Source organism: Plectropomus leopardus, chromosome 7 (genome assembly GCF_008729295.1).
Source record: "Plectropomus leopardus isolate mb chromosome 7, YSFRI_Pleo_2.0, whole genome shotgun sequence".
In the NCBI taxonomy this organism is placed as follows: Eukaryota; Metazoa; Chordata; class Actinopteri; order Perciformes; family Serranidae; genus Plectropomus; species Plectropomus leopardus.
In genome coordinates, this window is record NC_056469.1 from 5,253,327 (window position 1) to 5,271,082 (window position 17,756).

Here is a 17,756-nt window from a genome sequence, read left to right on the forward strand (position 1 = left end):
TGGTTTTCACATCCTTGTCTGTAAACTGACTAAAGCATCATGAAGACATGCCCCAACATCCTGGTTTTATTTATGAAGTCTGTTTTTTTCCTTTTTAAAATGTGTTTTTCTATGTTTAAATCTTTACTTATTTGAACTTTCTTGGTCCTTTTTGGCTTTTGTTGTATCTGTGGTTTGCAGAAGGTGTGGACAAATAAGGCTATTAATGAGAACTATCTGTTTGGACCTTGTCACAGCTAAAAAATATATAATTAAAAAAATAATTATAGTAATAATAAATTGTTCATGAAATCTCAAAAACTGCAAAAATAAACTCACTGCAGATTAAGCCAAGTTGTCATTAGCGATACCTCTGTTCCTATTGCTCTGATGAGCCACCTCGCTGCTAGATGAAATGGAGCCAATATTGTCAGTTACACCTGTATTAGTCAAAGTACCAGTAGTGATCCTCATTCTTACCTCAGTATGTCTGGAAAGACTTTTCCTGCCATGTGCTGGCAGATCCAGATCACCATCTTCATCCTCACCAACAGCACTGCTCCCCACAATCCCCAGCCCACGCAGGACATCATAGGTGGTCTGGACGCCAGTCGTTGGTAAAGGGATGGTCGAGACTCCTCCGTCATTTCCACTTTCCTCACTTCCACTGCTCCCATCTCCACCTCCTCCATCCCCTGAGTTACACAATGACACAAAACAAACAAGAAGTTACCTGAAGATCTGAGACAGACTCGAATGGTTGGCCAGCTGTATAGTCTGTAATAATAGTAATAATAATAATAATATAATAATAATAACTTTATTTAGTTTCTGCAGAGAAAACATAACAGTAAGAGTAACAATAATGCCAAACTAAGGCCAGACAAAATTAATAGTACCATTAAACAAGAGAAAAACAACTTCAAAACAAAATAACAATAACAACCCATACTAAAAGGAGTATATACAATTCAAAGATAAAAGCAGTAGACACACAGATAATACCACTTATAACCGAATCAAATACAATCAAGACAGAATAAATTAAAAGATAAATTAAAAGACAACAAAAATAGATGAACTGAAATAAACAATATCACATAAAAACAAGTCTATGAAGTAAATTTTATAAAGTAAAGTCTGTAAGTGAATTTAGGTTCCCTCAAAACTACCAAAAATACCCACTTTGAAATATGCAGAAAGCAGGAAAAGCAGCCAGAGAACTAAAAAGAAAAAAGAAATAAACATGTACCTGTGACTGGAGGGTTAATGACTTGTCCTTCAGCAGATCGTCTGTGTTCAATCCCAGACAGAGATGGACCGCCGCGGTTGCTGGAAGCCTCATCATCAGAACTGCCTCCCTCTAAGCCCGGCCTAAAACTGGGACGATTACTCTCTCCAACCTGTGCCCACATGTAGATAAACAAAAACATTTAAAAAAAACAAACAATAAATGAAGCAAAACTATTGTACAGCACATGATAGACCTACTACTCAATGTGGAATTTTGAGGCTGATACTCATAACTATATTTGACAGTCTTAATAACTAGTTTTTTTTTTCAGACCAGTTGTCTGGAGGTGCTGGGCAGCAGCCGTGTCCTGGTAGCACTGCTGTTCCTTCTAGCAGACTCCAGCTCATCCTCTGTGTCTTCATCACTGGCAGGACAGGAGTCCATACCTGTAGCAGCAAGACGCACATCAGGCATCCGGAAGTCCTCCTGAAGAAAAGGTACAAAGGATACGGTAAGATGTTATACAAAACCATTTATTTATTTATTTATTTATTTAAGTTTAACAGTTATCTAGATTTGAGTCATATATATTATTCACAACAGTTTGGCGAGATGACGGCTTTGGATTTCAAAAAGAGCAATTAGATTCTCTTGCCAAACCCCTAATTTCCAGGACATGGTCACAAAGCAGTAAGTGTAAATGTGCTCACCTGATTGTACTCATCAAGGAACTGGTGTCTATACTGTTCCAGATCTGTAGAACTTGTGTTTGATATGTTGTCAGCAGCACCTTGCAGTCCCTGTGAACAATGAAATATATTAATGGGGACACTGAGACAAACAGATTAAGTGAATGAGAATTGAATGAAAGTAACATTACAATTTTATAATGGCTCACTAATGCTGGTAAAGTGGGAGAGACCAAGTCAGAAAAAGATATCAAAGTGGAGAAGAGTCTTACCGTAGCAGGGATCTCCTGGCCCTCCACTCTGCCTCTCTGCATGGCAGGAGGCACCAGCTTATTGAAATACAGCTCCAACTCATCATCAGGCAGGTTGTTCGAATCAATGTCATCATCTGGGAATCAAACACATGTTCACAACTTGACTCAAGCTTTGACAACATGTTGGAAATCTGTTCATTTTCTGCTATTAAATTATTAAGGATGTAGGAACCTGTGATATCGCTGTTCATGCTGTCCACTGACATGAGCTTCTCGTTTGCCAGGAAGCTGGAGTTACTGCCGCTGAAATGGTCACTGTCCACTCCCTCACTCTGCACACTGTCCTCCTCAGCTGTAACTGGTAGGGGCTGAACCTGTGGGACATGTCCAGGAAAATGTATTTGCAGACACCTGCTCAAAGTTTTGTTGGAGGAAAAGGCATTATGCACTGGAATATTTTTATAAAACTCAAAACTACAACACATATTTGAAAATATTGGATGTAACGTTTTTCTTCCTATTTTTCCTGTAAGAAACTGGGGTTGAAAGACAAATTTATTTTTAATCTTTTATAAAAAATAAATTCAAAAAGTTTAAAGATGCCAAATAGTAAGAAATTGAACTGAAATTAAGCAAAATACAGGGTCCTCAACTACACAAGTTAAGCCCTGTGGCTTTCCGATGTACACATAAAAAAGGTTGACATTTTTATGAGCCAGAGATAACTATATTATTACTTCATGGTCAAGTACATAAATTACTGCAAAAGAGCAATCAAGGATAAAAAGCAAGACTGCCACCTGGTCAAGAGTAATCAAAATGAGTACCTTTGCATCTGTACTATCTTTATGTCCAAACTGGGCAAATGTCAGAAGCCCTGTTGACAGCTCTGTCAAAAGAGACAAGAAAAACAAAGTGCATTAGTATCATTCAAAGAAAAGGTGTCTCATTCTAATAATTAGAATCATTTCCTTTCAATATATCAGAAAGGACAAGTTTACATCCATGTAGTATCAAGACTGGGGTTACGGATTCTGAGGCTGGGCAGTTCATTGCATCATTGCATAGTGTTATGAAGCTGAACACATGCAACAGCATTTACCTGTTCCAAGTTCTGTGGGCCGGCCATTGACTGAGCACATCTGTGTTGAAGGAAGCCCCGGCACGTAGCCTTGGTTTTGAGATGCGCTTTCATCCAAATTAATCTTCACCAGCATGTCTGAAAGGCGGTGGGCTGCGATAAAGTCATCCGCATTGTCCCTGTAACGCAAGCGGGTATGTCAACAATGAGGACCTCATAAAAAGGACATGGCAAAAGAAGGTAGAACAAAGTCACTATAGTAAGACATTATGAATGTCCATCACATGCGCTGGACATTCACACATGCCCACACACACACGCACACACGCACGCACGCACGCGCACACACACACACACACACACACACACACACACACACACACACACACAAAACCCTACCCATCTCACTGATCTTGCTATATTGATATATGTTGCTCTTGTTCGTCTGTGTTTTTCATTTACAAACCTGCCATGTCTTGCCTGTTCTCACCTGTTTTTTCTTGCTTCACTAAATTAAAACAAATGTATGATGCATATGAAATGTAGAAAATAATAAATAATTACCATCTTGTCATAGCAATGCAGGAAACATAAAACATATATTTATGTATCAAATTAGGCATATTTAGTCATTTAGTGAGATTGACTATAACTGAACTCATCTCTGCCTGATGTACATAACTGTAAAAGTAATCAGTAAAATCATTCAACATATATGGGTTGCCTCACAAAAAAATAAATATACTTTGAGATACACATATTATATTTCATAGCATGGCCTATAATTTTAGGTGGCAATCTTCAGTACTGCTTTAAATAATGCAAACATTAATCAAAAATTATTGCATAAACAACAGTTTTACAGAAAACTTTGCAACTGCAAAACAATTCCAGGAATTAGAACCTAAAGCTATTTTTCTCTACTGTAAACATAAACATAAATCAGCAGTGCGAACCATGCACAGTTTATACTCACAAGTCATCTTTGAAGCTGAGGGCAAAGTTGGGCTGTTCTCTAGCAGATGACTGTGTGTTTGCCTGCTGTAGCTCTCTGCCCTCCAGATAGGACGCCTCAACAGGGTCTCCTCTGTAAAGCAAGAGTGCATAACACTGCTTTAACAAAAACAACCAATTGTTCATGTATTAAACAACTCTACAGAGTAGTTTGTGTTCTAAAATTAAAAGATAAAATCTAGCCACTGAATATTGGCTCAGTATGAACATCCCTGGGGCTGTTCCGGTTACTTTGTTGGAAATTTCAGAAACCAAAAAGGGCTGCAGCAACTTGTTATTAACAAACAGTGTCTATATGTGGTTCTATATTTAGCAGACAAATCTTAATGTTTGTTTACTTTTGCATATCATTATTTCCTATTTTCAGTAGCATTTAATTGCTACAATTAGCACAAACACAAACCTCCAAAACAGGAATTGGAATATTTTCATTGTCCACTGTCACACTAGGCAAATAGCTTGTGTGATGATTCAGAGGAAGATGCATGAGATCTTTTCCACAACAAGTCACATCTGTCCAAAGCATAGCATGCCCCCACCTGTTGTCAGTCCCAGGTTTAATTTTAGCCACAGTAGAGGCAGCCACTGGAAGTCCCGGGCCTGAACCCAATGTCACATTCCCCAGTGTGGCACGGCCACTGGTGCTGTCCAGAGACTTGCAGAGGAAACTGGGAAAGGCTTCATCTTCCAGCTTGTAAAAACTGTCAGCCATGGTTTTGAATGGAGCAGGGGGACAGCCAAATGTGGCTTGATTTTAGTTCAGGTGAGGACCATCTGTAATGTCTAGGAAAAACAAATGGGATAAGTAAACATCAGGATAGAATCAGAATCAAAAATACTATATTGATCCTAAGGGGGAAAGTGGAGTTCATTCTTTACAGTCGCTCTGACACAGTACAAGCACAAATAGTAACCAATTAGTACAATACGTAAACATTTAAATATTTTCAAAAACAAAGTATGTATAATATGTTGAGTATGTAAGTGTGTAAAAATATAAATGCAAGGAAATACAGTAATAGACAATTAGCACTTTTATGTGAATACTTAAATTACATTATGGATAACATGCTGAGTGTGTCAAGTGTGTAAAATATAAAAAGTATGTACAATATAAAACTGTGCCTTATGCTACAGAGCAATATATAAATCTAGTAAATTTAAAATATAAAAACATAAATGTGTGTGCAATGCTACAATGAACAACAGAGACATGCAGTAAGTAAAAATTACATTAAAAATATACACAATATATACAACGTGTGTCACATGCTAAATATAGCCTCCATTCAAGACTTGGAAGATTATATTGCACATTTGAATAATTGCACAGAGGATTGTTGTAGTAGAAATATTGCACTAATTATTGCAGTGAGAATTCATTGAAAGCATGAAACACATCAAAAAGCTTATGCAAACTTTTCAAGTCACTGGTACGGATGGAACTATAAACATAGTGTGTCTGTAAAGAAATGGTCAACTTGTTGATGCCACATTTCAACTGTGAAAAACATTTAAAAACATATATATAACATAAGTTATTCATAAGTTTTTAGAAATGTTTGTGTGTATGTTGTTCGGCGGCTGTAAAGTTTGGCCTAGCATTTGCTAATTATAAAACAAACTAAGAACAATTAGCCGATTATGCTAGGTACGCTAACTTTTAACGCTAGCTAGTTTACTTGCTAAAAACAAGTGGTTTGTCTAAATCACCGGCACGCTCCAAATTTGAGCTACTTACTCCACCATCTTCGTTTATTGACTTAAAGAAGTGTATCACCAACTTAAATTACAGAAAACACAATAATAAGCGAAAAATGATTGCTACAGTCACCCAAACCTTTAGACTAACCCATTTCAGCAAGAAAATTAATCATAACGTTAGTTGGTCTTCAACTCACATTCACTCCAAAAGAGGGGCCGAGAGGCCACGGTTCCTCTCCAACTCGACTTTTGTCTTCGTAAACTGGTGCAGACCCGTTCCGAGGTGAAGATAAGTTCCAAAAGTAACTTCCCAAACACTTACATGTTTTATTATTTCTTAAATTCAGCCACAACAAACCAGCCGCACAACAGTTTGGAGGTCTGAGCAGCGCCCAGATACCACAGGAAGCCCGCGTGAGCGTCATGTCACATGGGCGGGACTTTGGCCATTTTAAAGCATCTTGATTGGACAACAAAACCAAAAGGAATAAAATCGTCGATTGTGATTGGATTGGATTCATGTCGTTCAGTGTAACTTGGTCACTTTGGGCTGTTTGGAAAATAGCCAATTGATGCATCAATCGTGTGTTTGTCCGTACAAGATGAATGAAAGAAGCGGCGTTGCTTATTTTTAGATTCCAACCATAATGCACTGGCAATATAAATCACTACAATAAAGAAATAAAACAAACGGTAAAAATAAACGATGAATGATGATAGGATTTAACATCAACAAGTAGTTTTAATACAGCTCCTCGGTTAACCCTTTGAGCAAATTGTCTTTTTTTCTTTCAAAACCTTGGTAAGAAGGCAGTGAGCAACTAAAGACAAAATGACAAAAAACATGAGCAAGAAATTAGTAAAAAAAAAAAAAAAAAAAAAAGTACGTATAATAACATGAAAATTAGCCTTAAAAGACAAAAAAAGAAAAGAAAAAAACCCCAATAATATTACCTGAAAATTACAAAAAAAAGAAATAAAGTAAAAAAAAATGGAAATAAATTTTAAAAATGGAAGTGACATGGAAAAATGTGCTTAACATAATATTAATTCAACAGGATCTCCTCATCAATTTGTGTCCTAATTCTTGCCAAGTTGCTCACTGCTCCCATTTAGATACTTGTAAGGGTTTCTGAACTCAGCACAAGAAAAGTGATGTTGATCCATGTTTCAAAGGGTTAAATCTGTAATTATGATAATTGTGCATATAGTTTTTCCCAAGCTATTTTTCCCTAGCTTTTTACAATCTGTGGAATATATCTTACTAGTTTGCCAATTGCCTTTTCCCATGTTTTTCAAAGAAATTGCTTGGGGTGCAAAGTCATCTGAAGGCAGTACACGAAAAGTGATGTTGCTCCAGGTTTCAAAGGGTTAAAGTTACACAAATCATTTTTTTCTACCATACACAAGGACATGAAAGCAGAGTTGCACAGTGACTGGCCAAGGGTGGAGTTTGTTGTATCAAGTGTTCTGCTTAACAGCTGCAAGAGTGCCTTGGTTAGCAGACAGCTGCATCCTATATGCATTCCAGCTTTCCCAGAGGCAGCTACATGAGTGAACCATGAAATGAAATGCCATCCTCCCTGTCAAAACAAATGGCATACTCTTTATTTCCCTAATTTTAGAGTAAATCATCATCATATTTGCATATTCTTTATAGGGTTCCCACTCATTTTCATGGACAAAACTATAAAACTTTTCTATAACTTTTCAAGGTCCCATAGTAAAATGTTTACTACAAACATCGTTCAATCGATCTCAAATATGCAATTAAATTTAAAAGTGGGGCATAACATTCATAAGGAACCTTTGTGATTCATGATCCAAGATGTTCAATCACACTGCCACAACATTATTTTGCTCCTCTTAAAACATTCAAACTAAATATGCATTATCAAACTATTCAAACATAGAGAGAGAGATAGAACGTTAGGAGAAAATGTATGAGATGAAATGTATGTGATGAAAACAAAATGTTACACATCACATATTAGAGTTACATTAAGTTACATTTTTTTGAAAATATTGCTGTTGGGACTTGCTCAGACACAATAGCTGAATCTGAATAGAACTGTTTCACATTTTTCACTTTCATAAAATGGGTCAAAATTAGTTGACAGCCAGAGAACTATACCAGTTCAAAGTTTAAGAGTATAAAGTGTCAAGAATAACAATGAATTTCACACCCAACTCAACATTCAAAAAACAGTGGATCATTTTCCAGTGAATCATGTGCTATTTTCATAGACCACATGGCAGCAAGCCTTTCATGCATGCTGCCAGTTTCCTATTGTGTGCACAAAGGGTAAAATAGCCAAAAATACCATTCTTTATATATGTTTTGGTTTATTCTGACTTCCAACATGTAATTTTAAACCTCCACGAGCACTGAGTGATAGCATTTCCTCTGCAGGCACTGATAGTTGAGTCCTTCAGAAAAAATTATCAGCAGACACAGACGTTGTCTAATAACTGATAAACAGGACAAAATGTGCTTTTTATTGCACATACAAAACTAAATGTCGTAAATTGTTTTATTCACAAATTTTTATATTCATCATCACACTATTTAAATGCTTATCAAAATGGCCAAAATTACTGGCAATATAATGCAAATTTAAAAAAAAAAAATCTTCACAAACTCTTCCAATTCCCCTTTCTAATCTGAGAACAAGAAAAAAAAACCCAAAACGATAGAGAACAGATAGATAAATCAAATTCTTTATTAGAAATAAATGGCAGTGTTGTGGTTCATTCCTAATCCCCCTACCCTACCCCGTTTTATTTCAGCTAAATCATCCCAAAAATCACTGTCCTTCAGCCTCTGGTAAGGTCAGCAGTGCTCTAGAGGAGCGTCTGTGAGAAAGAGCCTGTTGCTGAGGCTGCATGGGCTCAGCGTCACAGTGCTCTATGAGAGAGGAGGGAGGCAGCAGGTGGCCATACCTGGTCCCCGCTCTGGGAGGATCCAGAGGCGGGAAGAAATACCTGAAGCAACACATAAATGGATGGGGACGAAGAAGACAAATACACGGACAGAGGAGAAGACGACGACAGTGGAATACAGAGGGGAAAACATGTCAAAGGAAGTAGAAACTGCCAGATGAAAAGGAGAAAGGATGCAGAAAGAAAAAGAGAGGAGGATGGCAGACAGAGTAGTGATCAAGGTTTGTTTTCTAAAAGGTGTACGTGCAATGTTATTGGAAGTAGTGAACCATTTGGAAACATCGTGTTGGAATCAAAAAAAAAAAAGTGGAAGCTGTGGAGAATAGAGCCATGCGGTTTTCATCCTAAAGCTCTTAATCAGTGATACCTAAGTAAGGAGCCAGGACATGACTCACACAGGTCAAATGTATTAACACAAGGGCGAATGGGAGGAGGCGCAGAGGAGACATTAGTAATATGCAGGATGCTGGTATATCTTTGGAGAGGTCAGCTGCCGCAGGGGAGGGGCAAAGGGAGCTCTCTTGCCAATCCTGCATGCAATAAGCAGTACAATACACATTACTTCAACAACCCCACTTCTCACTCATCTTTGTCAACAAGGAATTTCAGAACGCAAGAAAGCATTTATGCAAGTTAATTTCACAGAATCAAATTTGGTTAAATGGTTTTGGTTGAAAAGTTAATATAACATTGAATGTCATACAGTAAACAGACCTTGTGTTACTCAGGTTAGGGGAGACTCAAGAGTTAAGAACTACAAAAAATTGTAAATACAGAGGTTTTTCTAAGTTAGAGGTTATTAAAAGGGCAGTTCATCCCATTATCAAAAATAAATGTTTTTCCTCTTACCTCAGTCTATATTTTTTTGGTGGGAGATGCCCAGTGTGGGACATCTTGGCCGTGGAGATGCCAGTTTAGACTAAGGCCATGTTTTGACCAGAAGGGTCCCACTAAAAATGAATGTCTTTCCTTTACGTTTAAAAAAAAATTGAGAACTTCGAGAACTGACATTGTGAAAATGATTATCCACAAAAGCAATGTAATGTAACTTTGTAATGACACACCACAGAAGAACATCACGCAACAGCACGACATGCAGCCGTGGCGTCACCGTTCTCACAGTCCGTGCACTGCCAGTTTACACAGTGACAGTAGGTTACGTGTTTTCAAATACTACAATCTGGAGCCTTGTTTCAAAAGTTTGCATTTTCAGGTCTCCGTAACGCTGATGTTGTGTGAACAAATGGCCAAACCACAACAAAACTTTAATGCAAGAACCGTTGTCATGTAAACCACCCTTATGAATAGCATTACAGGTAAGAGGAAAAATATGTATTTTTGATTTTTGGGTGAACTCTCCCTTTAAGTTGAACATAAATACAGCCACATACCAACACTGATAAAACAAGTGTTGGCTCAGAACACAATTAGCCTACTGAAGATTTTACTTGTTTCATGTAACATTAAATAATAATAGTTGCTCATTTATATCTAAATTTTTAAGCAGTAGCATTTGCTGAATAGCGACCACTGTGGCTACAAGTGCCAGTTACAGCATAATAGTGAATGACAAACGGTGAAGTTGTAGCATATGAAGAGTAGAGTCAGAAACTCAGCAAGAAATTAGGCAGTGAAAGCTACCGGTCAAACCAGACCAAGTCAGGCTGGAGCAACAAAACCTGAGTGCACTGAACTGAGAAAGGTTGAGATTTACTGCTCATATAGTCAATGTTTAATCTATAAACGAAAGGTTGTATTATCTATTTGTTCAAAATGTAAAGCCATAAATGTCAGTGGCTGTATTCATACCCACACCGCATGTGTTCATACTACTTTCTGATGTTATTACATGTGGTTAATGAGGTTCAATCAAACTGTCCTCCTGCTCAGCAAAGAGTTTGGCAATACTCGCTCAAGGATACATTCATATTGAAAAGTGAAATGGAGCTTTGATTTAATTGCTCATCTCAAAATGGAAATATTCGCAATGTTGGATTTCAAGATGTAAAGTAACTAAATTTCTCAGTATTTACAAAATAATTTCACCCAACAACACAATGGTTCTGCTGTACATCCCCATAAAATAGACTGAAATGATCATCACATATCAAATTTATATAAAACAGATTTATTTTAGATTTTATATTCAAGAATACGGTTAGCCCCTAACACTGACATTGCAAAGTGGACGCTACTCTTGCATGCATCTGTACAAATCAGGAGGAAATCGCTTTTTTAAAAATAACACCACAACACATCCAACTCCACAGGCTTGATACCGGCAGCCTGTAACGCTGGAAGCCAAGCTCTTTGCATGAGTGCAACATTAGGTCAGTGTGGGCCCGGGGAAGTTTGTCAGTGAGCAGCTGCAGTCCCAGTCAGTGTGAGGCACAGTAAAAGTTGTCAGTTCTGACTGGCTCGGCTGAGGCTGGGTGAGTGGCGTCAGACGCACCACACCACCTACCTTCCTGCAGACATCCCGTTCAGGGCATTCTGGGAGGTCTGAACGGAGGAACCCACGACGGTGCTCATGGCTGTGGGCTGACCAGACGAGCCTGTGAGCGGGCTGCCGTCTCCTTTTAGAATGCCGGTGCACTTCCAGTTGTCCATGTAGTTTGCTGCAGGGGAAGCAGGAGATAAAATCAGTGCTGCTTGTAACATGATCAACAAGTGACTCAGTTTGTTTGTTATTAAGATCCCCATTAGCTTCTGTATTAAACAGTAACTACTCTTCCTGGGATCTCCATTATTTTCATCAACTAGATTACATAAATGAACATCAATAACACTCATTTTCAAAGTACAACGAAACACATAACAACAACAATACAACACAAACTCAAAGACCATTTAGTACATGACTCTTCTCTTCAATAACTGAGAAAACAGAGTACCTGGAAACTTATTCACTAAATCACAAGAAAGACCATCAAAAGTATATATCATATAGTAATATATAGAGTAATATATAGTAACAAATACAATCTGAACTTTTTGTGAAAACATATTGTATTACTTACAGAAATCAAAAGGCTTGGAAATGAATACCATGCCACCGTTGCTCAATAATGCAAGGTCCCCTGTATAAAACTAGTTCTACAGGGACGCACTGTCGAGTAGAGTAATGATGTCTGTCCGAAAAAAAGGCAGTTGACTATAAAGTATTTCATTTTTTTAGTTGTGATGATGTCTCTAATAAAACTCACTAAAGAATAATGCAACCTAATTTTCACACTTAACCAGGTCAAACCATTATTCATTATAGTTACTCCTTTTCTGTAAGGGCAACAAAGAACAATGTGTGCTGCTTTGATCAGTGCTACTTGCAGTCTGTTCCTTCTAGTCTTCCTGCAGTGCGTTACAGCAGCCGTGCTTCTGCCCATTTTTATCACCATTCGATTAATTTGGCTGTTGCTGGACATTTTACTATCAACAGTAATCCAGATAACTTTGAATCTGTTACTCAAAGTCCATTATTTTCTACAAACTTCAGCAAAGTGGAAAAGCTGACGGAAAAATTTGACCACAGCTGAACTTTGCACCAGAATACATTATCTATTTACTTCATTCAGTCTGAATTTCTCAACTTTATGTGTATCACCACTGCACGCAGCAGCCCCCAACAAAACAAAGTAAAAGTGTGGCTCTTTACTCCACTACACCAACTTTATGCACAGGGTTCTAGTTTTGCCAGACCAGCACACTTCTCCTGAATGTGAAATTCACTTGGTGAGGAATATAAATACCTATATTAATTGAAAACTGACATAACTTATATCACTTGGGTGTAAAGGGGATTGCTAACAATAAGTGCAGCGAGATATATCACCCACATCTGCAATTCTTCTTAGTTCCATGAAGCTTCTTAGGAACTTTTAGCTTCTTGTTTTGTCTTTTTCCTTTATTTTTTATTATTTTTGGTTTTGGCACACAACTTGACTGTTTTGGTTCCTTCTTATAGCGTCATTACTTGCTGCAGTGAGCAGGTGTTTTGTTTTGTCTGTTCTGCAGGAGAAAGATTTGTTTTCCATCTGATAGTAAATACTATCCAGGACACAAAGACCCAAAATAAAGGTAAGACAGTGGGCTGGAAACAACCACAAAGTCTGGTACAACATGGGAGAGCTGAAAACTTGTTTTAAATATGCTTCTAAAACAAAATATATTAGTACCACTTGCTTTGGAAACACTTCAAGTGGACAACTAGAATGTGAAATAGATGTGATGGAGCCATGGCACAACCACAACTTGATGCTGCTGAATCTTGTGACATCTGGGTTTAAAGCCATCATAGCTTCTCTATTCTCATCTCTCTCTCTCTCTTTTATTTTACAAACTCCAGGATTTGACATCACCCTCAGAGGAGTTGCCAGTATCTATTGTTGGTGGTCAATAGATTTTCTACACATTCATTTATTTGTGGCAGGTCACCACATAAATACATTAAGTGCCTGTAACACCACCAATGGTTGGTCAAAAGAAGAGTTTTCTGCTTTCAGTACAGACTAAAATTAAAGGGAGACAGATGTGTCGTCATTGAAAGAAGCTTAAAAATAACGTCCCACCTTTCCAGAGGCGAACACAGCCATCATCACCAGAGGAGGCCAGGAGGGTGCTGGTGATGTTCCAGCTCACACGCCACACCTGGGAGTTATGGTTGTCAAACTGAGCCACAATCTGTACCTCCAACTTGGTGGGTCCCGTAGAGGTGCTTTCCTTCCTGTCACATGCATCCAAATTACAAAAAATTAATTCACACAGTGGTAGGTCATTTAACACTGTTTAAAACAACTGCAGCTGCAGAAGAGCAACTGTTTTATATCGGCAAACACAAGATGTCTATGAAGTCATTACAATGTGACATGTAGGATTTGAGTGACTACACTAATCCCTGTACACTGAATATGTCACATGAAAACTGACAAAACAGAGGGAAAATAACAGAATAAATCACCTCATAGGAACAAGCTTGAAGATCCTGACATCTTTTGTTGCGATGGCGAGCACATGGAACGATCTCCCCAGGTTCGGAGCAAATGCGATGTCATGGACTGCATCAGTTACAGTCATCAGCGTCTCTGCTTTAGCATATTTCCTTTTTAACAGTGGTGAAAACAAAATTTTAACAATCATTAAAAAAAACATTAAACTACTTGGAATTTGCCATTGTATATGTTTTTAATAAAAGAGTGACACTCACAACACTTCAGGAACACCTACCTTGTGTTCTCGTTATACTCATAGATCTGAACTTTCCCACCATACGTCACGTTACTGTCATCGCTCCCCACTGCAAACATTGGTGGGTGGGCACGAGAGCTGGGTGATAGGAAGGAAAAACAACAAAAGATTAGACTGACAGGCAGTAAGGTTTAACGATCTATCAGGCTGCTGGGAGGTCACAGTTCATAGCTTCAAATCTCAGCAGCAAAGAAGCTTGCATTTCAAAAGGTCAGTAAAAGAACGTCTTCAATGTAACACCGACCTAACAGAATGTTAGAAACTGCCCAGTGCAGTGACTGTTACGTATGTGTTTTCCTTTTTAATGTGAAGAAGACAAAAGATTACACTCAAACTCCAGAAATGCACAGCAAAAAAAGCTAGAAAATACAAATCACTGATCATTCCCAGCAGACATTTTGGCTTGTCATAGTAGAAAAAAAAGGGATGACTAAGTGTTCCAATAAACCATGCCAGTGTGACACTGAGGTAGCATGCACAATACCAACAACCTTAAACTAAAGCAGCTGAATGGAATTCAGCTATTATTACTTTAAATATTTAAACCTGTGCTTTTCCTGCTCTGACATGCTAAAATCTCCTCCGGGAAAAAGGCCTTTTGTTCAGTATCGGAGGAAGTGAATGAGACTGTGCAGAGTGGGGTTTTTTTCCAGTGGAGTGGAGCATAAGAAGATTGAGAAAAGATTACTCAGGACGAAATAATAGAAACATTAGTCTGTATAATGCAATACAATTTAACAACACCAAAAACTGCTTCCCCAAAATGATCATATAGTTGAATCAACATGTCTCTAAAACAGTTTGAACCAAATAACATCAATAAAAAGCACGATTTATGGCAGGACTGTTGTACAGTATGAGACTGCATTCATTTTATCTAGCTGTACCTAGATAAAAGTGACTATGTTCTGCTTTACTTACTCAACAGTGACTTTATTGTATTTTTCTATTATATTAGATAAAGCATCTGTATAATATTTTGGGGACTGTGCATCCTATCTTGATGACAATGTGTGTTATAGCAATATTAAGATTTAGCTTGCGTTTTCATAAATAGTTAAGTAGAAATTTTAAAAAATATCCGTTTTCTTTTATTGCTTAAAAACATCCGTTCCATTGAAACTAATTATTTTCATAATTGAGAACCATCAATGTTTGTCATTTTTCCCGAAAAAATGACTTCAACAATTTATGAACTATCACAGTAATTGTTTATAAATTGGACTGATCATTGCAGATCCAACTCCTGTAACTAGGTTTTACTGCGTAGACAGATGCAGTACAGATAGGACTGGAAATGAAGAAAAGCTGTAAACCTTCAGTATATTTCAATGTCACAACTAGGGTTGCAAATTGTCAGCACCTACTTTAATCGATTATTGGTAAAATTAATGATCAGTTAATTGTTTATTATATAAAACTCCATAAAAACATTTGCTTATTTCAAACAATACCAAATGCATTTTTTCTCAATCAAAGCTCACTGCGTCATATTGCATTTACTTGTACAGCACTGCATAGGTTATTGATTGATCAATTCAATTTTGCATGTTTGATTAAATTCCTTATTGTTATCAAGCCTAGTTATATATAGCCCAAGATAAATCTTAAAACTGTAGTCTAACCTTGAGGGGTTCCAAGAGATGCAGCTGCAGCTGAGCTTGCAGGAGATTTCATGCTGCAGGGACCACTGACTCAGATTCATCACATCAGGAGCCTCATAGATCCTCACCACTCCGTCCGCAGAGCAAGTGGTCAACATCAGACCCATGTGTTTAGGGGCAAACTTCACATCTGTCACTGAGGTCCTGCTGTCCACTAGTGTGGTCCTCTTTATCTAAAGCAAAACAACATAAAACAAGTGGGTCAGATCTTGTATACAACTAAAGGCTGTGGCAGAGTGAATATCAGCAGCGAGCTGCAATGCCTAAAAGGGAAATGACAGAAGACCTGCTATAGCATTCCATGTTAGTAGGGTTAACTATAATGACATCTTATAAACATAATTCTGAACACTGCTGAAGCCACTGAACTGAAGAGGTTTAGATTCTATGATTAAGAAATAAATACGTGCTCTGTTAGTTTAGTAGGATGTTTAAGTTGTACTAACCCAGTGGCTCAGTCCTCTCTGCTTATCGTTGGACTCCCCTACAATTTCTTCCCAGACAGCAGCTGTCCTGTCGAAGGAGCAGGAGGCCAGAACCTGCCCAAATTCTGGATGAGCCCAGGTCACTCTCCACACTGATCCACTGTGTGTCTGCACAGGAGAAAAGAGCTTTTGTCAAATCAATAAACACAAACACAAGTTTAAGTTAGATTTTAAAATGTGTACATGACGTACACATTAAACATAAGTATGTAATGCAATATGCTGTTGTGAGAGCAATGTTGCTGACAAATTAGGATTTTACCAGGAACATTTTCTAGCAGTTCAAACGAATCAGACAGCAGGTGGCTTACCTTCCAGCTGGCTGTGCAGTGCCATTCTCCATTCTCACTTTTGTCCCAAACCTAAGAGAAAAACAGGTGTATAACATAGTAAATTCACTGAAATATTGGTGATATGAAGGTGTTTACATACACTTGTGAATCTGATAATATAGTACTTTAATCATTCGTTGACAAATCAAAGTTAGTGTTAGATTACACCATCAATATCGACGGACTGCTAAGGATTTACATGCTGTGCGCTTCATATATACTTTGTTGCTATCAGCCAGCTGCCGTGTTTACATTAAAACTGTGCTACACAGCTCACCCACAGCTAACCTAGCTTGAATGATAAACTGACTACTGTTAACTAAAAAAGAAGCTAAATTCAGTAAAGTAGAGCTGCCTTCGATAGTCAGAATTAGCAGTCGATTTATCAGGATACCTTGCGTTACTTCTGTCAACCTATTGAATAAATTCATTAAGGAGGTAAACGTGTTGTTAATGTGGGTGATGCTAACAAGATAGCTATGACAGCTAACGCTAACATTAGCCAACTGATGAATACTCAACGCTAACTTCCGTTACCTTGACACTTTGGTCACTGGAGCAAGTTGCCATTCTCCGGCCGTGAAAATCATACGACACATCGTGAATTAGGTCTTTGTGGTCTGCTGCGATACTACGCGCTACAAACATGATTACAGCTAGGCTACAATACACCGGTTGCCTAGCAGGCCTGTCATGTGTCCTCTTGTGTGTGTTTGGCGGGTCCTCGTAGCGTATGCAGTGTGTGTACACCGGAATTGACCACAGGGGGGCGGATTTACACCAGTTTTAAAATATGTTTTGAGGTACTTCGTGATAAAGTTTATGTTGAAACTTGTCATGTCAAACAGAACACTATATGATCAGAAAAATATTGGTAAAATATTTACATTGATACTCATATTGAACACTTTCAAACTTTCAGGAGTGTGGAGAGAAATATTTGCTAAATCTATATTTTGTATTGTGCGCTACTTTATTTATATTCAAAACTTGCCTTCTCTACAAAATGAATTTTAAAAATCGTTTAAAAAAATGTTATTTAGCCTATGTGATTCAGCTTATCTCCTAAAATTCAGTCAACTTAAACATTTCAGGCAGCCCAGAAACTAACTTTTTTAGTTTAAAATAAATTGCTA

The 17,756-nt window shown here is 37.8% G+C and overlaps 2 protein-coding genes across 3 annotated transcripts in view; both read right to left on the reverse strand.

Moving 5' to 3' along the window:
- cep192 (centrosomal protein 192) overlaps positions 1-6,335 on the reverse strand; it is a 41,214-nt gene extending 34,879 nt beyond the window's left edge. The window contains exons 1-11 of the mRNA XM_042489347.1: positions 6,153-6,335; positions 4,791-5,034; positions 4,214-4,324; positions 3,259-3,416; positions 2,984-3,045; positions 2,389-2,530; positions 2,175-2,290; positions 1,924-2,013; positions 1,547-1,699; positions 1,232-1,382; positions 460-674 (exon numbers count right to left, since the gene is read on the reverse strand). Of these exons, the coding sequence (XP_042345281.1) occupies positions 460-674; positions 1,232-1,382; positions 1,547-1,699; positions 1,924-2,013; positions 2,175-2,290; positions 2,389-2,530; positions 2,984-3,045; positions 3,259-3,416; positions 4,214-4,324; positions 4,791-4,963 (1,371 nt within the window). The 5' untranslated portion in view covers positions 4,964-5,034; positions 6,153-6,335. The remainder of the gene's footprint in view (positions 1-459; positions 675-1,231; positions 1,383-1,546; positions 1,700-1,923; positions 2,014-2,174; positions 2,291-2,388; positions 2,531-2,983; positions 3,046-3,258; positions 3,417-4,213; positions 4,325-4,790; positions 5,035-6,152) is intronic.
- A 2,325-nt stretch (positions 6,336-8,660) lies between these two features.
- Positions 8,661-17,349, reverse strand: seh1l (SEH1-like (S. cerevisiae)). Of its 2 annotated transcripts, none has more exons than XM_042490579.1 (9): positions 17,158-17,349; positions 16,600-16,650; positions 16,250-16,396; positions 15,765-15,976; positions 14,119-14,217; positions 13,853-13,993; positions 13,464-13,618; positions 11,363-11,516; positions 8,661-8,940 (listed from the first exon to the last, which is right to left on the reverse strand). In XM_042490579.1, the coding sequence occupies exons 1-9, from the start codon at positions 17,266-17,268 to the stop codon at positions 8,763-8,765; spliced, it is 1,248 nt and encodes a 415-aa protein (XP_042346513.1). In that variant the 5' UTR covers positions 17,269-17,349; the 3' UTR covers positions 8,661-8,762. The 2 variants fall into 2 exon arrangements, with proteins under 2 accessions (XP_042346513.1, XP_042346514.1); XM_042490580.1 differs by having other exon boundaries at positions 8,848-9,428.
- Between the last annotated feature and the right edge of the window lie 407 nt (positions 17,350-17,756).

Coding starts and splice junctions, on each gene's coding strand:
- seh1l (XM_042490579.1), bottom strand. CDS start 17,268: ATGTTTGTAGCGCGTAGTATCGCAGCAGACCACAAAGACCTAATTCAC. Junction 16,397..16,599: donor ACTGCACAGCCAGCTGGAAG/GTAAGCCACCTG, acceptor TCTCCTGTGCAG/ACACACAGTGGATCAGTGTG. Junction 13,619..13,852: donor TTCAAGCTTGTTCCTATGAG/GTGATTTATTCT, acceptor TGCATGTGACAG/GAAGGAAAGCACCTCTACGG.